The sequence below is a fragment of the Streptopelia decaocto genome (genome assembly GCF_964273445.1).
Source record: "Streptopelia decaocto genome assembly, chromosome: 3".
Taxonomy (NCBI): Eukaryota; Metazoa; Chordata; class Aves; order Columbiformes; family Columbidae; genus Streptopelia; species Streptopelia decaocto.
In genome coordinates this window covers 45,442,045-45,467,804 of record NC_138656.1, presented here as the reverse complement: position 1 = coordinate 45,467,804, position 25,760 = coordinate 45,442,045, and the positions used below count along the sequence as shown (strand labels likewise).

General features: G+C 46.5%; 2 protein-coding genes across 5 annotated transcripts in view; one reads left to right on the top strand and one right to left on the bottom strand.

Moving 5' to 3' along the window:
* Positions 1-369: 369 nt before the first annotated feature.
* Positions 370-9,281, bottom strand: DLL1 (delta like canonical Notch ligand 1). The gene is made up of 11 exons (XM_082048691.1): positions 8,354-9,281; positions 7,850-8,161; positions 7,534-7,594; positions 7,016-7,273; positions 4,516-4,576; positions 3,885-4,015; positions 3,568-3,737; positions 3,209-3,425; positions 1,685-2,477; positions 1,456-1,570; positions 370-1,071 (listed from the first exon to the last, which is right to left on the bottom strand). The coding sequence occupies exons 1-11, from the start codon at positions 8,411-8,413 to the stop codon at positions 1,066-1,068; spliced, it is 2,184 nt and encodes a 727-aa protein (XP_081904817.1). The 5' UTR covers positions 8,414-9,281; the 3' UTR covers positions 370-1,065.
* Positions 9,282-15,832: 6,551 nt separating this feature from the next.
* The window catches only part of FAM120B (family with sequence similarity 120 member B), a gene marked incomplete at its 5' end in the record, with an annotated part of 53,049 nt that continues 43,121 nt past the window's right edge, over positions 15,833-25,760 (top strand). Inside the window, 3 exons of one of the 4 annotated variants that reach the window (XM_082049258.1) lie at positions 15,833-15,875; positions 19,161-20,206; positions 23,431-23,611. In XM_082049258.1, coding sequence (XP_081905384.1) covers positions 15,833-15,875; positions 19,161-20,206; positions 23,431-23,611 — 1,270 coding nt within the window. Of the gene's footprint in view, positions 15,876-18,128; positions 18,723-19,160; positions 20,207-23,430; positions 23,612-25,760 lie in introns of those variants that run through there. The other 3 variants (XM_082049261.1, XM_082049260.1, XM_082049259.1) reach the window with 3 other exon arrangements.

Here is a 25,760-nt window from a genome sequence, read left to right as displayed (position 1 = left end):
AGAAATGAATAACTGAGTCACGATGAGCCCCGTTTCAGGATTGCAACAGAGCACACTCATGTTGCTATTCCTCAGGAAGTGGTGCTGAATGTGTTTAATATATACACAGCCCAACATGACCAAGCAAACATTACTCAAGGTCTTGACAGACATTTGCCTTTGGGATAAGAGCACAACCATGGGGTCAACAATTCAGAAGGTTAGGAGGGGGAGGAGGGGGCGATCTACACAGAACAAGTTGTTTCCCCATCTTTGTGATAGGTCTTGGTCTTACTTTGTCCACCTGTCAGTCCACAGAAGCCTGTCAGATGCCTGGTTGAAAGGTTCAGTCAGTTCATCATTGGTTATGGAATAAACATAGCACTCTGATTATCATTAATAATATTTATTTTGGAAAAATATTTTTAAAATGAATTTTTTCATTAACAAAACAGTAAAAAAAAACTCAAATAACATTTGCACAATATTGCATAAATACATTTATATACAAAAAAATATAGTCACATAGACCCGAAGTGCCTTTGTACATATTTACCAAAAAATTTAAATTATAAAAAAATGAACATCACAAAATACTCAAGCTTTACAATTATCATGAAAATATTTTTACAGATTCAAAAAAATAACACACTTTTTATCACCTAGTAAAAACACATTTTAGTATCAAAAAAGACAATAAAGGCAGTGTTTGTGTCTCTAATTCAAGAAAAGACTGGCTCATAAGAATCCAAAATATACACTTCAGGCAGTGCATGCTTCTTATGTAGTAATTAAGTCCATTCATTTAAATATATATAGAAAAGCAACTGACCATAGTGCAATGATAAAATTCGTAAAAGGCAGTGCAACAGTAATCCTTGAACACAGACCCTTGCCTGGTGTCCATCTTGTTTATTTTGCAGTCACTTTGCTAACTTCAGTAGAGAACCAGCTCAAGCCTGAATTTAGTTTCTCAGCAGCAGTCAGTGAAGGAATCTATCTCCCATTCCTCTTTCAGCAGCATTCATTGGGGCACATCTCCTCTGAAATTGTTCTGAACAACCACCTTGCCATATCGCCTCTGGTTTACACCTGGTGAGAGAAAACATAAGCAGAGATCAGGAGAGGTTAATGGAAAGTAAGAAGAGGGTTGTAAGGCTGCAAAGAGTTGCAACTCTGCACCAGGCAAGAATGGCCGCTGCATGAAGCACACGAAGGGGTAGGTCAGCAGACCACAACCACACTATTTTGTACCCTTGTCTACAAAAGTCATTGTAACCATAACATCTACAGTGGCACGTCACGGAGCTTGTCTTTACAACATACGCAGCATGACAAACTCATGCTGGCTGGATTCCAACAGGTACAAATGGCTGTGGCACCGTGAAAATAGTGTAGCTGCCCTGACGTGTGTTAGAGGAGGGTCACTCACTGAGACTTTTCTCTTCTGGTCCAACTGCCAGGCGGTATACTCACCTCAGTTGCTATGATGCACTCATCTTTCTCTTCTGATATGACATACACCGACTGGTACTTTGTGTCCTTTGAAGTGGAATATACTGAATCTGGTCGTTTTCTTTCAGAAGTATCACTGTCAAAGACAAAAAGAAACAACACAGGTCAGATGGATGTTGCTTGATGCTACTTATGGGACACCCCACCCTTCAGAGTCAAGCTACCCCCTGCGCTCAGATGTGAGAGGTACCTCTTTAGTTGTACTGCACTTTTCTCCTCTGCCTCTGAATCATATGTTTCACACTTGGCTTCACATTTGCTGTGCTCCTCTTTAACAGAGTCCTCGTTCTTAAGTTCATGCACCAAATTGTAATCCACTGATGGGTATCTGACTTTGTAGCCATTTTTATCAGAGTTATCGCTGTGAAAGTCTACTTTCTTATTCGTGTTTTTAATCTGAGTGGCACCAATGACACTTATGGAAATGTCTTTCTCTCGCTGGCAGTTTGCCAGGTTGTTCATGGTCTCAGTCTCGCTCCTGCAGGCATCAGGCTGGTGGTGCCTCTTCTGCACTCTGAGCCTGACACAGACAACCACAGCAGCACACCCCAGCAGCAGCATCAGGACCAGAATAATCCCTGCGCAGACAGCGATCCAGGGGAACTGGGAGTTCTGGCTTTCTGTGTATTTCTCAGTGAAGTCGACGATGACGGGTCCCTGAGGTGGCTCAGGGAGCAAAAACTGGCAGTTGAGCCCGCCGTACCCCCGGGCACACTCACAGACGTAGCGGTTGTTTCTTTCATGGCAGGTGGCCCCGTTGTGGCAGGGGTTGTGTTCGCATCTGCTCACCGGGGTGCTGCAGTTCTTCCCGTTGTATCCCGGCGGGCAGGTGCAGGAATAGTCATTGACGCCATCCTGGCAAGTCCCTCCATTGACGCAGGGAAAGGAGGCACAGTCGTCCACGTTGTCATCGCAGTGTCTCCCAGTGAAGCCAGCCTGGCACTGGCATATGTAGGAGTTCCCCAGATCAACACACTGGGCCCCTGCAAGACATCAAGAGAGACAAGCACTGAGTGGTGGGCAGCCAGACCCGACAGCCTCCCACCTGCTGCTCGCAGGGTAACCATCACCACTGGCAGCTGAGAAAAGATTTCTTTTTGAGAGGTTAGCTCAACCTTTGCCAAGTCTGACACACCATGAAAAGTATGGGTTTTTTTTAAAGGAAAATATTTGTTTATCGGATCTACTTTTTATTCCCCATCCTAGTCCCTTTTTGACATTTCACCCAGCTTGGACAACAAAGTTAGTCCAGATCAGGTTAACATCACAATCTTGCTTTACAGAGTTTGAGTCGCAATGAATGAGGAGGACTGAAGTAAAGAAAGTTTCCACTAGTTTAATCAAAACAAGAAGATTACTGTTATCAGATTACAAGTAATAATATTTAGCACTTGTATGGCATTTTGCATCCACAGACCTCAAAGAGTCTTTGCAAAACATTTGCAAGTATAATCCTCCACATTTTTATGCATGAAGCTTCAGGTCAAGTTACCTGGCTGCTGTCACTCCTTGAAATTAAAAAAAAAGCTATCTGTAGCAGTGTCCCAAACCACATCACTACTTTTTAAGTAAAGTTCTTCCACCAAGTCAACTATTCGCATGACATGACATGGACCATGATTGATCCATGGGCCTTGTTATGAACTCCAGACCAGAAGCCATAGTAACTGGATGGTCTCCTTTTAGAAGGTCACCATAGCATGTTTGGCCTTACCATTAGCACAAGGGCTGGAACTGCAGTAATCAATTTTCTTTTCACAGTTGAACCCAGAATAACCCAGTGGGCAGCGGCAGCTGTATCCCCCATCAGGGTTGTCGGTGCATCGCCCACCGTTGAAGCATGGACCGTCAGCACAAGTCATTGCACTCAGCTCACAGTTTTTGCCATAGAAGCCCGGGGGGCAGGTACAGGAATAGCTGTTCTCAAGATCCTGTGGGGAAAGAAATCCGAAATGTTCAAAATATTTATCTAAAGCTGCTTTGAAATCCAAAAAGGAATTTTGAAAAAAATCAGTAAAACTGACATTAACTCCTCCCTTGGGGTTTCAGTTGGCACAAGCAACTCAAACTTACAGTGCAGCTTCCACCATTCTTGCAAGGGTTGGCATCACATTCATTGATTTCAGTCTCACAGTTGGAGCCTGTGTACCCAGGTCGGCAAGAACAAGTGTAGCTTCCCTGACCAGTGTTGGTGCATGTGGCACCATTCTTGCAGGGCTTGTGGTGGGTGCAGTAGTTCAGGTCTGTAAAAGATTTTTTTTTAAAAAAAAAAAAGAGAGCAGTCAATATACTTGCTACTTTGCAAGGCTAGCACAGGGTGGGTGAGCTGGAAATAGCCACATGCTCTCTGCATTTTAAAACAGATACTCAGGCAAGGACTGAGAACTCACCCTGGTTGCAGAAAAGGCCACCCCAGCCTTCTTGGCAGTTGCACTGCCATGGCTGCTGACATGTACCATGAAGACAGCCTGGGTATCGGATGCACTCATCACAATATCGCCCCTGCCAACCCACTCTGCATCTGAAAAAAAAAAAAATAAATAAACAAAAAAAAACCCAACAACAAAGTCTTGTCAGATTTAGACTGCTTACAGTTGGAAACCCTATCGCAAACTCTGCAAACACACTGATGCCAGGGATCAAGTTTCCTAAAAGCCCTCAGTGATCCTTCATGTGAGAAAGTCACCGAGTCCAACTGTAGTATCAGCTTTCATCAGGCCCAGCTATTTCTTCCACTTCCTTAGATAGAGCCATGGTTCCAGGTAGTTAATTTGTTTACTCTAATAACAAACAGCTAAGTTGTACACACAGCACTGTAAACTCATTAGGTTAATATTAATAGCACTGATGTTTGACTTGTAGATTAATACTTTGATCTAGCATGACCTGGATTTCTCAAACTACTGTCTAATATGAAGAAAGGCACTTAAACTGACCCTTCAAATGACCAGTGGCTTACTTAACACCAGACCACCAGCGTTAAAGACAAAGACGGGAGCAGGAGGGGAGTAGAAAACTTACTTGCATTCCCCAGGTTTGTCGCAAAAGCCGTGTTGCTCATCACATCCAGGCAAACAAATCGCTATAAAGAAACCAAGCAGGGAGAGACATCAGCACTGGGGCCAAACACCCACTTTCACAAGACCGATTCCAAGAGCACCTTGCAGGTGGGGAGTGAGCCCCTTTCACTGGGTCAGGGCAGTTAAGCACAGCTGAGTTAATCTCTGGAGTCCACAGGAGTATTGATCTCACCCCGTAACTGGGCACTTTACTTATCGCTGGGGATGAGCATTCTTCTTAATACAGTTGCACACAGACAAAAGAGGGCTCACAATTGCTCCCGTCCCCACAGCCCCTCACCCCCCCTTCCCTTCCCAGTGAGGGTCAGAAGTCCTTTTTTCCAATTCTATGCACACAGCTCCACCTCTTAATATCCCCCAAAAGTGTGTGTGCAGATAAGAGTGGACAGCTGGTGTGCAGGGTGCCAGTGCAAGACAGCTGCTCTATTGTCTATTCTCTCCCAGCAGCTGCCCCACTGCAACAATACCCCAGCCCCGGAGCCAATGGGGCTGGCGGCCGGCGGCCGGGCAGCCTATCCCTGCCCACAGTTAATCTATGGCACGCGCATGATTTCGCTGCAAAAAAACTTTTTTTTTTTTTTTCTTATTCAAATAAATAAGTCTAAAGTTCTTCCTCCCTCCTCCCCCGCCTCCGCTCCGCTCCAAAAAGGGGTGGGCGGGTGGGTGCAGCCCTGGTAAAAGAGGTAAGCAGGCCAGCGGGAGGGAGGATGAGGGAAGAGGAAAAAAGGACTTCTGCTCATTACTTTGCCTGGTTATGGAACTCATTAAGCAGGCACTGCAAAGTTTTAATACAACAAAGCCAGCCAGAGACAATGGCATGCAAGGGGAAGGGGGGGTGAAGAAAAAGAAAGAAAGAATCTGCGCTGATAATCAGATTGCCTCCAAGTTGGAAAGAATGGAGCTGGGGGCAAGGCGACGGGAAGCAATCTGCGACTGGCAGCTCCACTTGCCAACAGCAAAACATTCTTTTTGCATGCACACGTAAACACATCTCCCCCGCTTAGTAGGTTTGCATTGCTGTTATAAGCTCTTTTTTTTTCTGAGAGGGAAAGCAGAGCAAAGAACGTACATAACGAGTCAAGAAAGACAGACAGCCTTCTACTTTACTATGGGAAGAACAGCAATGCATAGGCATCCAAAAGTGCTGACAGCCCTGAAAGAGCTCATTATCAAAATGCTTCCTTTTTCCACACCCATTAACACAACTGCTCTAGGCACTTTTGACCATGGGAAAGGTTGTAGTTCCTATTTAAAACATTATCAAAGGAAATGCAGGCTCCTCTGCCTGCTGTTTATCATGCAACATTGGACCATGAACTGCTGAAAGCATCCTAGCAGTCACTAAGAGTGTGAATAATCGATATGGATAGCAGTTCAGCTGAGACCACAGTGTAGGTGGGTTTTAAGAAAAACAAAAACACAAGAAGAAAAGCAAGAGGCTGCTTTACAGCCTGTAACTGTTTTCTCCCTGCCTGGCTGGCCCTTTGATGGCTGGAGTAGAGTACTCGCCCAGTACATCATCTGCCAGCTTACTTCAGATCCATGTATACACACAAACAGAGAATGCCATCACATGCTGCAGCAGGAGCTCAGTCTGTGTGTTTGGGTGTACACCACTATGTATCTACAAAAGGACCCCAATCTAATACAAAGCTGGAGGTATCTGACATCTCTGACTATCCTCTCTGTGATCTGCTTACTCTCCCAGGTTTCCTGCTGTATCAACACACCACATTCCCCAACAACTTCAAGATCAGGTGTACTTTAAAATTCATGTCACTCACTACTTAATTAGTAGTAATGATTGTGGCAATAGTACAGTCTTCTGTGCCATTTTGAGATGGGGAAGAAGTTGAATGTTCTTATGGAACAATTTCTGCTAATGGCAGTTTTTGAGTACCCCAAATGAGAAATGTAAGGTCTAGAGGCCACAGATAATATCTTGGACTTCCCAATACTTTTCTCAGTATAAGGTGGCAAGATCAGGCCATAACAAGCCTATCAATAGGCCTGCTGCATAGATGTTGCCAAAACCTAGCTCCCTCTCCTGAAGCCATGTACCCTGTAGATGATGGTACCAATGTACCATGTTTGAAGAGATAGCTAGGTATAAAAAGTAGTCCTGATATCTTTTAACAAATCTTCAAACAACTGCTGAACATTTTGCTATCAGACTTGATGTCTACAGCAAATGAGCAAGAGTGTAACATTGACACTGACATTATATTAGCTTGAGAAGGGGCTGACTTAACTTTCTGTGGTAATTCTGAGGACCTCCTGTCCCCTGCACCAGTAAAGCCTGTACACAGCAGCAAACCTCCATGTGTTGTTGCTTGGTTCCCCCTCTCCCACGGGACCTGATGTCAGAGAAACACCCCCCCAAGAGCTCAGGGGACACAGCTGCAACTGGCGCCCAGGGAGACAAGAAGGTGGACACTCACGCTCAGTGCAGTACTGGCCTTTCCAGCCCGGGTTGCAGACTTTCTCGCCACGCTCTCCACAAGTGAAGTGACCAAAGGCATCATCCCGGGGGCGGCAGAAGACGGAGCAGCCTTCTCCATAGTAGTGCTCATCACACACAAAGCGATAGGAGTACTTGAGGTCAGTGCGGCCACTGCTGTGCAGGTCCTGGGACCACTCTTCACCCACCGCCAAGTGCCTCTGGGTGGCCAGACGGCTGATGAGGCGCTCGGGGTTTTCTGTGTGAAAGTGGAGAGGTGTGATTAGGGAGCCCGAAGTGAGCAGAGGAAGACGCTCAACAGGGGGTATCTGGTGAGAGGGGAACTGCAAAAGCAGTATGATACGGCTATGTGCCAGCAGGTTGGCCTCTCTTCCCATAGTCTCCCACAAAGGAGCAGGAATGGGGTGAGGGAATGTGCTACACATCACAGAGAGAGGGGCTGAATGGGGCCGCAGTGCTGGGATTGTTCCCGTGAGGGATCTATTTCAGGACAGTTACCTGTGGTGAGGTCGTCAGGCGAGTCCGTATGCAGAGCCTCAATGATGAGCGAAAAGGTACCCTGAGGAAAGAAGGAGCAGAGAAAACACGCCGGGAGAGCGTGAGAGAGGGCAGGGCAGCTACCCCAGCCTCCCAGGGGTTACTCAGCCCGCCCCAAGCACCCTCAGGGGATCGGCAGCCCCTCGGATGGCAGTTCACCTGCCTGGGGCGGCCGGGGGGTGTGGGGTGGGATGGGACGGGAGGGATGGGATGGCACTGGGCGGGGCGGGATGGGACGGGATGTGGGCTGCCCCCTCCCGCGCCGCTCCCCACTTACGGGCCAGGTGAAGCCGAAGGGGAAGCGGATGGGGTTGCTGAAGGCGGGGTCGGCGCCGCCCGCGCCGTCGGGGACGCTGAAGGAGTTGGCGCCGAGGACGGGGGTGATGGCGCTCCCGTAGGTGCAGGGCGGCTCGGGGGAGACGCTGGCCTGGTAGTGCTTGAGGCAGACGCGGAAGAAGGTCTTGCAGTCGCACTGCTGCAGCCCGCCAGCGCCGGGGCCGCCCCCGCGGCAGCAGTTGCGGTTGCTGAGCAGCCCCTTCTTATTGACAAACTCCTGCAGCTTCAGCTCGAAGACCCCGGAGCAGCCGACCTGCAGGGTGGGGACCGCGGCCGTCAGCCCGCCGAACAGCCCGCTCCCCCGGCCCGACTTCAACCCCGCCGGGCATCAGCGGGACTGAGGCCCCGCTCCCCGCCACCTCTCCCCGCTTCTCCCTGCTGCCACAGGCAGTGACTGTGCCCGACTGCCCCGCGGGAGCATTTCAGCTCTCCCCCAGGCACTTACCTGGCAGCGGCCGAGCAGCACCGAGAGGAGGGCAAGCGTCAGCAGGAACCGACCTCCCATTTTGGAGGGGCAGCTCTGGTGCCCTCGCTTTCCTCCCTCTCGTCTTCTCGTCAGAGGGGAAAGGGGAAAGTGTTTCTCGGGGAAAGGGAAAAATAGAGCGGCCAAAGCCGCTCGCTCCAGCAGAGCTGGAAGAGTTAGTGTCACGGTCTCCTTCTTTCAGGAGTGTCTCTGACTTTTTTTTCCCCTCTGTCGATACCTCTAGGTGTAGCCTGTCAGCGACTGACAGCTCTTACGGATGGCAAAAGAAAAAGAAAGGAGCAGGGGGGGAATAATAAAAAAGAAAGGTTAAGATTAATCTGCTAAACACTTTTTCTTTCCCAATCCACGGTGCTCCTCCTTTTCTCCAGGAAGAAAAAAATAAAAATTAAATTTAAAAAAAAAAAAAAGGCAACTTAATTCCCAACAGAGGCAGAGAAGAGGCTTCCCAAGGAAGATTAAAAATCGGCGATCTGGAAATCCCTGCAGAGGCAGAGGCAGCGGCGGACACGGCGGCAACGGCGATAATTCCCGGTGCGGTGAGATGCGGGAGCAGCTCTGCGCGGCTGCGCTCGCCCTGCGCACGTCAGGGCTGGTGGGTGTCAAACAGCAGCGGCGGCGGGCAGGTCACCTCGGAGCCTTGATCCCCCTCTTTCCTTTTCCTTTTTCCTTTTTTTTTTTTCTTTTTCTTCTTTTTTTTTTTTCTTTTCAAAAGAAGAGAAGCTCTCTTTCCTTGTTGTGGGCTTACTTTTGTTTTTAGAGGAATCCCAGCCAACAAAAATAAGCTCGTGTCAATAGCGGCGCACGGAGCGTGTCCGGGTGTGCTCCTATGAGGGAGGGGGGGGGTGCCTGCTCCGCGCCGCGGCTCGGCGGCTCTCTCCGAGGGTGAAGCGCTAAGGATCTGCCTCTCCTTGGGCGCCTGCCTCCCTTATATCCCGCCGGCCGCCTGCATGCCTAATGAGATGCAAATGAGCAGCCCCCCAATCTGGCTAGAGCTGTCACAAAGGAGCCACTTTTCCAAACCCTCCTCTCAATGGATCGCCAAATGGTCAGTGAGCTGTAAAATGTGCAACCCTCCTCCCCCTCCCCTCCGTGCTCACAAAACGTGCTCATTTACATTCCTGCAAATTTGGTAACCGCAAGAATCCCCCTTCTGCTCCGGGGAGAGAGTAACAACCCCCTCTGTACCGAAGAGAGGCAGCGCAACATACTCCGGCGAGAAAACAACTCCGCGGACGGCGGGTTGTAATTACCTCTTGAAACGTGCAAAGCAGCCGCCGTGCCCCCAAAAAGTAATTCGGTGATCATGACCACTTCCAAGGGGCATCTTCGGCTTTAAAGGGACGAGGGAGGTGGGACCCAGCGGTCCGCACCAAGGGGAAGCTGATCCCTTGAAATTCACACCGCATTTCCCATGGCATAACCAGGATAATTGGGGAGGGGGATATGATTTTGCGGGAACCGAGCTGGGGATCGTCCTTCCCTCGGCTCCGCTCACAGCGCTCATCCCGCCGGCGGAGGGAAGGGGGGTCTCCGGGGGTCCCGGCGGCGGGGGAGGGCGCGGGCGGGTTCGCGGAGGGGACCCGTGGAGGGGACCCGTCTGCGGGGCTCCGCGATCCCGTCCCCGACGCGGCCGAAGAGAGCTTTCCGCCCGGGTCCTGCACCCCTGTATGATTATTATCATCATCACCAGCAACCTCTCCCTCTCTCTCTTTTTTCCTCCTTCAGCTTAGTAAAAAGTGAGTTTGGTGTGTGTCGTTCGCGTGGCTGTCATTAAGGCCGTTTGTTATTGTGTGAGGGCTGAATCAGTTAGCTCTTTGTGCTCTCAGCTGTATGGTAATGTAGACAGCACCTGCTCCCCGCACAATGCGAGGGAGAGAAAGAGCTCCCCTCGGCGCACGCTACTGCCTCTACAACAATGTCCGCACATTTTTTAAAGAAATCCCTTCCAGCACTTACCCCCTCCGTAAAAAAAAAAAAAAAAAAAAAAGAAAACCACAACTTTACACCAACCGTCATCTTTTTTTTTTTTTTTAATATCCATCAGATACTAGAACTTTTGTTTTTATCTTAAAAACATGGAAAGGAATTTACGGTGAAAGGGGAATAGAGATGATTACCATTTGAGCACTTTCTTAATGATGGATGGATGGATGGATGAATGGATGGATGGATGGATGGAAGCAGAGGATAAAAGTTGGAGGGCGACTCTGGCATGTCACTCGAAGCGGGGTTTTCCACTTTGTTTGGGCCCTCTGTTTAAACACCTTCGGTAGGCACAGGCGGATTCATTAGGATGCAAGGTGTAACTGTCTCTGTAAATGTCATTTTAATTGTAACAGATCATTTCAGCACAGATTAAGCTTGTGTGCAAAAGGAGAGGATTTGGCTACAATAACCTCACTGTAGGTATGCCGTGCTAAAAGCCTTATTATGGCGACTTTATTGGGTGAAACGTGCATTTGCATGGCAAAATGTGACTTTCATTGAAGCAGATGTCTTGATCACAAATTATCTTACAATGCGCTAGAAAAAAAAAAAATCTCAAAGACTTCTTAAAGTAAAAGCATTGGGTAATACCAATTAAAAGAAAATCACTAATGAGTTCATTCATCCCGGCTCTTCTTGACTGTTCTAGGACTGTAGCTGCCCTCGTTCATTTACCCACCGTTTGTGGCACCTATCCCAAACCCAGGCAGGTACTCGCAGTACATAAGCACGCATCCAGACTTTTGCAACGTTTCGCCACTCAACGTGTGTGTCCTTTACATTTGATTTTGGTCGAACGAGCCACCCACACCCAGGTACTCGTCTTCTACGCTCTCCCTGCCCCTCGACGCTTAAGCGAAAGCTTAAATGTACAGGAATGTTTGGTTGGTTTCTTTTTTTTTTACCCCGGAGTTATACCTGGGTAGGGAAGGGAGCAGCAATCCCGCGGGCACCGTGCGAGGGCGCAGAGAGGGCGTCCCTGGAGGGAGCGGAGCGGGCGATGGGTGCCCGGAGGACGGGCCACCCGCCCGGAGTGCGCAGCCCGTGCAGCGGGGAGCGGGGCGGGGGCGCGCCCCGCAGCAACGTCGGATTTAACTGCACATTACTTTTGCCACCTAGCGTCAACATCTTTTCAAGTGGCTTGCCGCTGCTTCGCGAACTTTGCTGCGGTGTTATTCGCAGGACAGGGAGAGAGAAAAAAAACCTAAATCGTTTCGTATGGGGTTTACAAAATGAGTGGGGTAAGGAGGGAGGGCAATATCTGTCTTGAAATTTGGGGATAGCTCGTCGGTGGAGGCGAGAAGTGACATATCACCGCGGATCTTTTAATCTGTGAGAGATAGAAAGTTGGTCCATTAGCATCCGCTTGCTTAAAAAACTGGAAATAAAAAGTTACACGCGCGAGGGCTTTAACCTAGCGAAAGAAAAAAAAAAAAAAAAAGACCCGAAAAAAACTTGCCCTCAAATCCTTAACAACCCCCCTTCGGTACCGGGTATTTGTTAAATTGACGTGGCACAGATTTCTCGATTACCGCTGCTGAGCGTGACTGAAAGGCGCCGTGAGAGCCGGCAGGATCCTGCCCACGGCGCTCATTCTTCTCCGGCTTAATTTATGCCACGCGATTCTGTATTGGGGAAATCAAGCAGAAAGCTCCTTTTTCTGCTTTTTTCCCCCCTCTCCCTCTCTCTTTCAGATGCTGGGCTAACGGGGAGACTGTTTAACTTAAGTGTTTCTATAGGAGGCTGTTGTAGTTTAACTCCTGCCCACCAGTAGCTGAGGCGAACAAAGGAGGGACTCGAGGTCTAACTATTCATCCATTCTCTGCACTTTAATTTTCATTGATTTCGAAGACAAGGGGAGCCCTTAGGGATTCTCGCTGAAGGGGGATGACACGCCTTTAGACGCGATCAGCCCCCCAGCCAGCCATCTGCTCCCAACCAAATGGCGCTTTTTCGCTCCCAACCGCGTGTCTCCGCACCGCGCTCGCCCGCCGCCCTCCGCGCCGCCCCCGTGGTGTTAACCGCGCCCGCGCACCGCCGCCGGCCCCCGCTGCCGGGGATGAGCCGCCGGTCCCGCCTGACGCCTTGCCCGGCCGCGCCCGCCCTGGCGGGGCGAGCCGGCGGTGGGACCCCCCGGAGGCGGGCGCGGTGCCCGGGGCCCCGCCGGGACGCGGTGACCCCGCACGGCCGGGACGCGGCGGGCCCGGCCCCGCCTGCCAGAGGCTCGCTGGGGCTGGTGGGGTTTTGTGCTCTCCCTCCCCGCCCCTAATTGGTACCCTTCCCGCAACGCCGGCCCCCCTCTCCTACCCCGGCGAGGATTTACGGTTCCGCCGCGCAGCAGCGCGGCCGAGAGATCCCCATCGGCCACAGCTTTTATTTCTCAGCGAGCCAGATTATGGGAAAAGTCACTTCAAAAGCGGGGAACGGACTGTTAATTAGGGCGAAGCCCTGCCATCGCTGGCGCGCAACTCTGATTTTTCCTGGGATGAAGGGCTCCGGGCATATGGCGAACGGTGTGTCGGCGGAGGGACGTGTACGTGTGGAGCTATGTGTAGCCGAGTGTTCATAATATTTTAATTAGGTCTATAGTCCCTATGGAGGTATGTGTGCGCGGCTGCTCCTCCGCCGCAGCTCTCTGTGCACGACCCCTTCACCTGTCCCCCCGGACCGAGCCGGGAGGGATAAGGAAAGCATGGGATGTCAGGCGCGGCGCCGTCGGGCCGGGTCTTCGTCTCCCCGGCCGGCCCCGGGCTCGGCGACGTTACCGGGGTGCCGGCGCTGCCTGGGGCTCCACCGCGGGGCGCCCAGACCCGAGGCGGGTGGGCGGCGGGCGCGGAGGTACCGCGGTGCCGGAGGGGCGCTCCGCCGCCCTTGCCGTGTGCGGGGAGAGGGATTAAGAAGTTCAGCGTGTAGGTTAGCCCAAAGTTGCAAAGGCATGTGCTGATTAGAATAAGAAAGAGCAGTCGCGTGGCTCAGCTGGCACACAGCGAGGCCAGATGATAGATAAGCAGCTCTGGGCCTTCCCTCCCCCCCAGCCCCCTTTTTCAAATCGCAAATCATCTGCTCCGGCCCTATCCTAGCCCCTTATTTTCATGACAATGGTTGTGTGTTTACCTGTGATCCTGGGACCGACGGGGCATTCCTTTGTCTCCCGAGGAGATTACCGCAGCCAGCTGCTCTCCAACCCTTTCCCGGGCAAATCCCGCAGTGGCCCCTATATGTGTTTTACTGATTGCACACGAGGAAAAAGCGAGCCCACCCCCGCCCCGCTCCCCTGCGCTACTTGAGTTTGCTTCCTGCCTTGCTTCCGACGGGATTTTGCTTGTGGGAAACTACGAGGGGTAAAAATTGGTCGCTCGTGTGCATGAGCTGTCGTTGCTCCAAAAGTAGGAAGGGCGAAGGGCTGCAGACCCCTCCGAGGGTTAAGCGCTGACCACCCGGGGGGCAGAGACGTCGGGCCTCCCGGAGATGAAGGCACATCAGGAGCCCAGATGAAGGAGGCCTCCCCTGCTTGCTGTCCTTTGGGCCCTCGGCCTCCTCCCGGTCCAAAACAGCATCTTCTCCCAAAACTTCCAGCAGGTGCCCCAGGCATGGTGGGTCCTGCTGCCTCCCCCGGTCTCTGCTTTGGGACACAGTGATTCCAATGCTCTCACTGCCCATGCCCCTGCCGGGAGCAGCTCAGCCTCACATTTGAAGAACTGGCCTCTTTGCCCCCCTTTAACTCCAAGGACACTCACAATCTTCAGCATCCTAGAAAACACAGATCACATTTGCACTAGATGACCTTCTGAAATCCTTTCCAACCCGAGATATCCCACGATGCTGAGATTTACCCTGTGCTCCAGCACCTTATCCACCCCATCAGGCAAGCCTGGCGTAACCCCGAGCAGCACTGACACTTGGCTTGTCTTGGCGGGGTGTCACAGAGCAGGGAGGGGGAGCAATCAGGCTCAGATCATGTACTTGGGATATAAACCATGACAGCACTTCTCAGAAAAATGTTTTGCATTCCAGCTATGAGATTTCGTTGGATGGCTGGAAATATTCCTCTTTGATACCCACTTCAGTAGCAATATTCACTGCGTTCACCCGTTCCCACACGAAACCCTCTATTCTCTTTTCCCTGGTTTTATTAACCATCACCATAGTCCAGAACTTTAAATAGGAGCTGCAAACTACCACTCCAGACAGTAGCTGCACAGATCACTCTCCCCCTATGACAGCCAGCACAGCGTGCCACTGTGCTGTACTGCATTTTGTGCATGAACGCGTTCTGTTCCCCTGTGGCCTGCAACGCCCCCCCTTGCACGGTGCACACATCTTGTGCATTGTGCACAGGCTGTAGGACAAAACCTGCTGCTAAGAAACTTTGGAGGGGGAGCAGTTGGATCATATGTTTCCAGGGCTTTCTGATCCACTTCCAATTTGTGTCGTTTTTATTTCCTTCCACATCTCTCCATATGCAGGGAAGGTGGGGGAGGAGGGAGAAGGAGAGAGCAGAAACTCCTCTGCAGAAGGTGATTATGAGAAAGAGGATGGGTATAGATGGGGCAGGCCAGAGCTTTTGGAAATGCTCTCCCCTTTTCTGAGAGCATCTGCCTGGAGACGAACAGATGTGGGCACCTGCGGTGACAGGCCACATATGCTCCATCCTATTCACAGGCATTCAGCCACAGCTACAATGGTGAGGCTTTGTGCACACGGAGTCACCCAATATATTAATCTGTGCTCCCCAGAGCATCGCCCTGTTTAGTTTCTCACCGGCAATAACATCTGATCTAATCCTCCCACCGGCTCCCCCATGGCCCTCTTCCCCCCCTGGAAAGATGTGAAGTTATTCAGGTCCCCACCTGTTGCCGGCGGTGTGGAAGCGGGCGGTGCTCCCGGCACGCCTGCAGCCAGGCCGCTATCCCGCGCTGTGCCCCGAGATCCACCCGAGAAACCGGGGGCTCTCCTGCCCTGGCGATTGCCGGGCAAAGCGAAGCGAAGCAAACCCGCCCGCTCCGCGCCGCGGGCCGGGGTCCCGCCGGAGCCGCCCGCCAGGCTGCCCCGGGCCGCTTTGTTCCCCCCCAGCGCCGCTCAGCAGGCCGCGCAGCCAAGGGGCGACATAAATCTCCCATCTACGACTCGGGGGGTTTTCAAGCCATTTCGGTGCGCGACGCTTTCATCTCGCCACGTCCCCCCTTCCGTCCCGGTTGGGTTTGTTCGGGGGCATAATGGCCCCTCCGGCCCCATTGTGGCCGTACAAAGCCGAGGGACACCAGGCCGCGAGCGGGGACAACCGCGGTTCAGCCCAGTCCGCTCCCCGCCCCCCCCTCGCCCCCCGCCGCTGTCATGCGAAGGGGCCCGTTGCAGCCGGCTGTCCGCAGCCGCGCGAGAGGCGGGGGGGGGGAGGGGGCGACACAGGGACAGCGACAGCAGCGACAGCCTCGGGCCCAGGCGAGCGCCGCGCGCATGCGCGAGCCCGCCCCCGCGGGAAGCGGAAGCGCAGGTTCGGGTCAGTGCCGCGGTGCCGTTGGGAGGGGGCAGTTGGTTGTTCAACGGGCACAGTGCGCGGGGCGAAGGGAGGAGGGGGGCTGCCGGTGGTGAGACTGAGCGGAGCCCAACTTGAGCACGGTCCGGGCGCCGCACGGCCTCCTGAGGGAGGGGCTCGGCCCTTCAGGGGCTGGTCGCAGCGGCCCTCCCTTCACCCGCGGGCGGATACCGTCCGCCCTTCACCCGCCCGCGGCCTCCCGCTCTCGTCTCTGGGACGGACTCCGGCCTTCCAAGGCGGTGGGGAGCTGTGGGCCAGTCTGTGCGCTGGTGCGCTTCAGGAGTGGAGGACTTTGCTCCACGTTCCTTGTGGGCCTCGGCCAGAGGGCTGTTGTGAGGGCAGGAGTGGTTATTTTGAACGTTTCTGCTATCAGCTCTGCAACACTGTGTGTTACTATCTATGGGCATAATAAAATTTGTGTCGTGGTAGTTACTTGCTGATAAGATCAAGTTTAGTGGTATTATCAACTCTTGTAGGGGTCATGTCTCTGAAATTTGCGTCTGTATAAAACGGCACAGGGAGGATGACATGGAATGTTTTTGATTGTTTCAGTTTATGGAGAAATTCCCCCTGTGGTTTCATACTCTTGATAGTAGTGCCGTTGAGATGCTATGGTAACCTGAGATCTCCATTTTACCCAAGTAACATTAAAAATAAGCGTCCAGCCTTAAACTGTTCATCTGTTACACAGAATGTGTATGTTTCTACTCTTGGGAAACTTAGCACTGCAATGTAAAGCATTTTAGTCCTGATTCTGCCAACTTTATTGAGGTGCCTCTGATGAAAGTGCCTCTCAAGTCAGTAGATTCTATTTATTCTCTTTTCTGCTACTTTGATGGATTAAAGAGTGACATGACTGTTACTGTTTAGTAGTAAAACAGGATGGTTGACAGAACATAAACTTTATTTTTTTTATTATACTTTCAGTGAATGTGATAATAAAATGCTAGTGGTGGCCAAGGTGCTTGCTTATGTGTTTGGGTGTCCACTTTCTATTGATTAAGCTAAACTGTACTGGTAATGGATTTTTTTTCTGATAATCTCTGTATCACAGACTTGCTTAAGTTGTTAAGTAAGAAGAGTGCTTCAAATACAGGTGTGAGGAGGTGGGAAAATGTTTCCATTCATTGCAGTACAGTGTAGCAAGCAAATTGCTTACCACACTTCTTGCTCTAAGTGCATGGCCACTAAGAACACAGTACTGAATCATAACTGAAACTTGCTTGGATGTAATGCATTTTTTGCAGAAGTAAGACCTGCCATGGCATATGGTATCTGTATAGTGACCTTAGAACATTTAGTCTGACCACGTGTTAGTGATTGAAAGATTAAGACCTTCACACCCATTGCTAGGTCTCCATGGAAGATAATAAAAAGCAATAACCTACCAGTGCTCAAACTGTTTGGAATCAGAGGTGCAGCTTTCCTGAAAGAGCAAATGGCTGGAGTCTTAAGGGCACCCAGATGACACTGGAAGTAGCATCACTGAGAAAGCTGTGCCCTACCTTGTGTCCGTATGTAGCAATGAAGCAGATTCATACACATTTATTTCTGGTTTGATAACAACAAGGTCTGCTCTCAGCTTTATTTTGTATGTATTTCATATTGCATTATATGAGGAAGAAGTGGTTTGTGATGAGGTTGCCCAGAGAGGTGGTAGATGCCCCATCCCTGGAGACATTCAAGGCCAGGCCGGACGGGGCTCTAAGCAACCAGATCTAGTTGAAAATGCCCCTGCTCATGGCAGGGGATTGGACTAAATGACCTTTAAAGGTCCCTTCCAACCCCAGCCATTCTGTTATTAAAGAGGATGATAATAAAAAAACTGTATCTGGAGGCTATTAGATATTTAAACTCCAAAGACTCAGGAATACCTTTAAAAGCTGTCAATTTGCAACACTCTTCTGAATTCTACTTCATTTTATTTTTTCTTTTTGTAAGCATGTATACTGTAATGTAACATTCTGGAGACAGTCTGTAATTGCAATGCCAGTAATCAGCAGTGTGAAGAGCAGGAAAAATGGTATCCGTTTAATTAAAACATTGTGAATTTCTTCATTGTTTAACTGGGAAAGGATTTGACTTTCAGGTAAAATCAAAATGAAAACAAAACAGGTTTTCTGAGAATAAAGAAGAAAGCAAAGCTTGATGGAGCTTGTTACCTCCATTTTTCATTGGAAGGTCCTTTAAAATAAAATGTTGCTGTGGTAGAGGAAACTGATGCTGTAGTAAAGAGCACATCTAACATAGAAGCTGTGACAAACTTCTTTGCATTGAGACTTCTAGAAATAAAAATGGAGGTCATCAACAGTTTTAATTTTATCCCACAGCTTTCTATGGAACATGTAAATTGGTTTACTTGGCATGCTATTAAGTTCTAACACAGAATTTGGAGACTTTCTTCTTCAGTATTTTGGTATTTCCTAAACCAAAAATAGCCTTATTCATTTTTGAATTATTAATTCCTAGCTAATGTTTGCATGTGTGTCTTCTAAAATAGATTGGGTCAAAATTGCTGTGTGTGTTAGAAATCCCATTTGATATATAAACTTCACTATTAATGGTAGTCATATTTGTAGATTCACAAAATATAGGTAAACCTCTAATTCTTTAAACAGGTCTTGAAAATTATGTCTTCAAATGACAGGATGGTAAAATAGATTGAATTTCTTCTTCAAAGCAGAAATGATACTACCAAAATTGTTCCAGAAGTAGAGGTATTGCAGCTGGTGCCACATCAATGAACTGCTGTCTGTAAACTCAGCTGGTAACAGCCATTTGCACAGTCAACGTTCAAGACTGATTTCCCAAGTTCAGTATTTTTTTTTCCACTGACTTCAATTAAAGATGTTTGTATACTTTTGGTGTGAAAATCAAACTATTAATTCCAGTGTTATACACTGTCAGCTAAGAAATTACAAAGCTTTTAATTATGTTTATACCAGTTTTCTAGCAATGCACACTTTTCTATATTTTACACTATTAATCTGAAATTGTTAAGATATTTACAGTTTTCACTGATACAAAAAGTGGAAGTGGAAGGCAAAGTGAATGGGTGCTTATTTCCAGTTTGTTCATGGGGAAAAAAAATGGTTCAAACAGTTTAAAAGTCAGGACAACACAACAAGCTATTAGCAAAAGCAGAAAAACAACTGTTTAGTTTCCAAGCTGCTTTGCTTTGATTGAATAATTTAATTGCATTTCTCAGTATTGCAGTTTAGAATATTGTTTTTATTTTTCCTCTTTCAGACTGCTGTGAATTTTGGAGATCAGCGATGGGCATTAAAGGTTTGCAGGGATTTGTGGCAAGAGTTTGCCCTGATGCATGCAGAACGGTCGATCTGAGAGAGATGGCAGAAAAACATCGCATCGATCATCCTGATTCCCCCCCTGTCATCGTGGTAGATGCCATGAGTTGTGTTAAACACTGGTATACACCAGAATCCTGGGTGTGTGGTGGCCAGTGGCGAGAGTATCTTGCCATTTTAGAGGATTTTGTTAAAGCTTTTATGTCAGCTGGAATCAAGTTGGTGTTTTACTTTGATGGAGTGGTAGAAGAGAAAAAGTTAGATGAGTGGATCAAACGGAGGTTTCAGAATAACAAGGAAATAGCCAGAATATTTCAGTTTATCAAGACTCACAGGAAACAACCAGGGAGAGAAATGTTCACTATTCCTTCTGCTTTGCCTACTTTTACACGTTTTGCCCTGAAGTCACTTGGTCAAAAAACAGTATGCACATTGCAAGAGGCAGACTTTGAGGTGGCTGCATATGGTTTGCAACATAACTGCATGGGGATTCTCGGGCAAGATAGCGACTATCTCATCTATAACACATGCCCCTACTTTTCCATTGAGAAGCTCCATTTGGACAGGCTGGTCACTGTTATGTACTCTCGAGAAGATCTTTGCCGTGCGTTGGGTCTTAGTTTGATACACCTCCCTCTTTTTGCTAGCTTACTTGGCAATGATGTTGTTCCAGAAAGCTTGTTGGAAGGTTTTTGGCAAAAATGTTTAGTCACCAGTCCCTGCAGGAATAATGGCTACAACAGAAGAACAAACATACTTCTAGCTGTAGCAAATTACATCTCAAAACTTCCGTGCTCGTACAGCAGCCTGAAACACTTGGAAGAGATGCTACCTTTGGGATCAGACAAGACATTACTTTCCCAAGGAGTGGAGTCCTATATTTTGCCTGGACAGCACTCTCCATGGATTCTTCCCAACATAACAAATTGTCAAATGTTCCCCCTTCAACAACAAACAGCCATGTGTCAAGATAAGGAAATCTTTCAGGTACCTTGTTTTTTAAAACCTAATGGTCACTTTATTGCCATGACTACTTAGTGGAAGTTGGCAATGAGTACACTGAACCCATTGATTTAAATTTGCAAGAGCAAAATCTTTTGTCAAGTACAGCCATGGTTAGGACTATTGGGTACATCAAGGTGAGGGCAGATGCAGCACATTTAATTAAAAGTGGTTTCTCCCTTTTGAAGCATCAGGTAGATCACATAATGGGGAGCAGCTCCTGTGTAGGACTATAGCTGGGTGTAAAGATGTACTTCTCATGTATTGCATGATGTAATGACGTGCTTATTGCTTCATCAGCAACAGCTGGTTAGTGGTCTTTTTGGCTGTGCCTGGCACATGCAGTCAAGGTACTAAAGGGAGTTCTGCTAAGAATGCAGAAGCTGAAGTTGCTTTTGTGGAGGACATGAAGCAACTTCCTATAAATCTCCATTTTGTGAGTTTTGGGTCAGGTTAATTATCCTTCAGATTCATTGTCCCTGAATGAACCAAAAGCTCTTTGAGTGGCTTGTTAATCCTGTAAAAGGCAGGGCTGCACTAGCAAGCTTCCCTTGCGGCTTCCCAGAAGGGCAAAGATGTGCTGATGTTGGGGTGAGAAACAATGCAGTCAGATTGGGTCATTCTGAGAGCTTGGATATATTAGCTAGGGTAGCCTACCTGGCTAATAGAAACTGAGCTACCTTGCATCAGAGTTTATGCAATAGTAGTAAGTCTATTACAATTCTACAAATTAATGGCAATTGAGATAACATACTGAGATTTAACTTACAAAAAAACTATATGAGGTAGTGTATTTTAGACCACATATTAGACATCCGTTGCTCTGTAATTTATGTACTTACAGAATTCAAATAGAGAGTCTTTCTTTTGTTTGTCTCTTACTTATCTTGAGCATTTTCTTCAAAACTATTTTTCTCTTTCCTCATAGTATTCCAAAGTAATCCTGTAATTTCCATTTTCCTTTTCTAAAAGGACTCTAAAACATTTTAAAGCTACCATGTAACCTATGCAATGCTCATTTCAGCTAAACTGCATATATATATATATATATATATGTATATATATATGTAAATCACACTTGGATACAGTACATGTCACTTCTGACTGAAGTAGTTAAATAGAATACATTATTTTAAAAAAACAACCACCATACATCCCAATAAAGTGTTGAAAAATACTGTTTATGCTTGAAGTGCAAGGAAAAATTAGCTAGAATGTAATTAGCTAGGTTAGATTATGGCCCAGACAATAGTAATGAAATCCTTACTCTTTAAGAAACTGTACCATGTGGTCTTTATGACAAGTTATCATTATTTCTTGGCTTGATCTTTCATTTGAAAGGTTGCAGTTCTCTAGTGTCATGCTGAGCTACTGCTGTAATAAAATAATAATGTTTAGAAACGCTGCTAAAGAATGCCTTGTGGTTGCTGCATAAATCCTATCTTGAGCCAGTTTCTGGGCCAAGTCAAAGTTGTAGATGTGTTAACTTGTATTTTGGTTTTGTTACAGGTGTTTAAATATTTGTATATGTACTGTGTGTGCTTTGCTTCTTATTTAGAAACCCATATGTAGTTCTGCTTACCTTGCATATAACCTGAACTGCACATAAATTACATACACAGCTCAATTCCAACCTTGAGGACATAACCTCATGTTGTTGCTTCTAGCTGCTTTCAAGCTGATTGTAGGTGTAAATCAGAAATATTTTTCAAGATACAGCACTGAATAAAGCAATACTTTTGAAATCAGCTCGTATTTTTTTCAGTACCTAATTTAGATTATTCTGAAATTGCAAGAAACTGATTTTTTCTAATGATCTCCTATCTGTGACAGTGATTTGTATGAAATAGTTCAATGATTCTTTCAAATCATGCTTAGAAATACTTAACTCCTTGGGATTTTTTAATATAAAAACAGATTTGGGGGATGACATAGTTTATATATATTACAAATACTGACATATTTATTCCAGGGTAACCATTTGTTGCTATAAGAAAATGCTTTCTTGAATGACTTTGTACACAGAAGCCTATCACTGATTTTATGCTCACATGAGAGTATCTCCTGAAATTATGACGTTTCAATAGCATTAGTTTTGATCAGTAATGACTCGGTGACTGACTGCAGCCTTGACCTGCTAAGTTCCCAAATGTGCAGATACTGGAATTCTGCAGAAATGGTGAATTTGGCTGTGGCCAGTGGTCTGGTAATTTCCAGTGAAAGAGGCTGAAATGACCGTATGGAGGGCACAAAACCCAACTAATACGGATAGCGTGACACATGCAGGGAATACAGAGCAGAGACACTTCAGTGCCTGCTCACCATCTGGCATGGGTTCAGGAGAATTGATTAGTGGCAGCCCATGGAAATCACTGGCTCTGCTCAGCTGTTTGAGCACTCCCATAGTTTGGGTCTGAAGTTGTGAAGTAGAAAGTCTGTCTGGGTCTACACTTGGCCAGTCCAGGTTACAGGTGTTACTGGTTGAAATTCTGCGCTGCCTGAGAGCAGCTTTGTTGCTTCTGCGTCTAAGCTGCTCCAGACCAGCGGTCCCTGTTGGTGCTGAGGCTGCTGTAGCCAGATGTATCTGCACCCAGATGAGTGGTTCATGGTTAATATGCAGCCTTGGCAATGCTGTGATTCTGCTTTTCAACAGAAAACAGCCTGTAGACCTGGTTTTCCTTATTGGAGCAGATTGTATTTATTTTCTTGGGGAAGAGCTATTGCAAAGTAAAAAGTGTGGTGAAGTTACACAAAGTCAGCTCAGGAAAGAAATGGAGCTGTCTTATGTAGTTCATCTTGCAATAAAATTAAAAGTTTGGGTTTTGTCATGCCTTCACTCCCTATTTAAAGAGGGAAGATATGCTTTCAGGTGACTAAAGGAGGGCAGCTAATTTTTCCATGTCTGAATTCAGAAATCATTTTAAGAATAATTACTCTTTAAAAAACTGTCATTAAAAAAACGAAGTTTTAAGAATTCAAGGAGGAGCTAAGAAAGGCAATGATGGGTTTCTCAGGGATTCTTGTCTGCCTAAAGATAGATTTCTGAAAATATACTATGCTGGTGTTATTTGAAAAAGTACTCCCTAGACATTTCCTCCATTTCCACTAATAAAGAAATCACTACTTCCTTGAACAGTGAATACATTTTGTTACTTTTTGATCCTTCTTAATTTTGAAGATAATGCTTTCTTCCTTTTTTGAACAAACAGTTAGCTAAAGAACAGCATATCCAATCTGAAAATTACACAATCTTCAATATCCTGAGTAATGGAGAGATTAAGTGCAGCAACTCTTTGGAAGATGACTGTGATAGAGAGATTCCTGGACAGGCACTTATCTACCGCCCTGCTCGTCAGCATATTTATTCTGTCTTGTTGGAATCTGGAAAAGGTAAGGATTAAACTACTTACACTGTTATTCACATATACTTTCAATTTTTAAATATAAAACCCTGAATTAATTGTTTCAGTGACTACATCAGCATCGTGTTTAGGATAAAAACTGTGGGCAGCTGAAGTGTTACTGCTTAAGGAATCAAGAGAAAGTGTTACAATGAAATTGCAGCTTTTCTGCATGTTTTTCAGTTTCAGTGCTTTTAAAGAGATTTTTAAAAATTGGTTTGTGGGGTATTTTTTGTTGTTTCTTTTTTCCTTGTTAAATGGGAAGTTGTGAAAGTTGTTAATGATCAAAAGGTTGAGCGAAACAATGACATTTAGAAGATTTTAGAAGTTTGAGGGGTAAGAAATATTAACTTGCTTTGATAAGTGTAGCTCCAGATGAAACAGTGAGTTGTAATACACTTCTGCAAAACAGTCATGCACTGTTACAGGTTTTACCTTCTGTTAAGTCTGCAATTTTAAGAACAGTGGAAAGTCAAATATAGTTACTGTAGTAATACAAATGCAAGTAGTCATGCCAGTGTTTATTAGTTCTTTCATCGAAGTGCAAAAAAAAAAAAAAAGATTTCTTTATCTAGTGGTATAAACAGATTCTGTAGCAGGTATATAGATTTGTTCTTCCATTCTTCTGCTTTAAGACAGATAATTCTTTATTCTCATCTTTAGACAAATGTTATGTTCTTAAGACTTCCATTCATTAAATGTTATCTTTACAGTGTCTTTTAGTTAGTGAGTTGAAAATTTAAAATGTACCGAACTCTTATTCTTTTTAATATGTTGATTTCTCCTTGGTAATCACTTTACATTTTATTGATGAAAGTGCACCACCATCAAACCTAATAATCAGACAATGTGTTTAGAAAGGCAATTAAGTACTTGACTTCCTTCAGCAACTAGAGGTTGAAGTTGTGCCATAATAGGAAACAAAAAAATAGGAAAAACTGAATCAGAGTTTACATAGTCATTTGGAGAGAGTAACAAAAATCTCAGCAGTAATCATGCACATCTGTCATTTTTCACTTTTTGGCCTACTGCCTCTAAATTTTGTAGACAATTGTAACTTGGTTGGGTTTTGTTTATTCCTCTAAGCAGCAGGATATTCATTGATGTTTTCAGAAACACCCAGACCAAAAGTTCTAATTAACAGTTATTGCTGTGAGATGGCAGGGTAGTAGGCAAATTTGCATTTGTGTTACAGTGTTTGTAGTACTCAGATTAAGATTAGAACTGAAGTACAGAAACATTAATTTAGAATCTTATAGAAATTTAAATTCAAACGTGAAAGAGGTCTTCTTTTGAGAAAGTGATTTTGGCATAAACCCACAGATAACATGCATTATTTGTTCTCAGTTCCTGCTTCAAATTCCAGAGATAATTTTCTTAAGTGAACGATAGTGCACCTGAATCCTTAACCCTTCCAGTTTCAGACTGTGTCTGCATGGCCACCCCTATTAAAACTGCATTTTTAGTGCAAATATCTACCTCCAACTGCTTTAACCATGTCACTTCCTACTAGTTTGTGGGTTGTTTTTTTATTCCAGTGTAAAGCTGCTTCAAAGTCAAGCGTGTAGATCATTACTCAGAGTCTGAATGGGAATTCATAGTAAATTTTTTATTAATTTGCTGCTAGATCTACAAGGAAGTTTTGTTCTTTACAAAGTAAGTAGAATCCTTTCCCAGTTTCCCTCAGATGAGGCCAAATTGACTGTTTGTTGTAATTTGATGAAAGGTAGGATGGGAAGAAGTAACCTACACTGTATGCAGGTTGTAGTATGATGTAGAAATACTTTGGATTAGCATTAAAGAGGAGTTTATTGGAAAGAGTCAACCAATTAAATTAGTTCATGTCAAGTCTGCTGCCACTGGGATACAGTTGCTGATGTAGCTCCTTTGAAGCTAACTTGGCTAACTCTACACAATGTTCCAGTTTGCAGGGGAGATATGTGCATTAATGATCTTGTTTTTAATTCCTTAAGATCCCTCAGTTACAAGATTCCTGTGTTGAAAACTGACCTCTTTGCAGTTTGCAAATCTGCTTATTTACTAAATATGTTGGCTGGCAAAGCAGCCAACATTTAGAAAAAGCAGTGATTACAGTTTTAGTAAGAATGAGTTAAAAATATCGTAAACTGTTTCCTCTA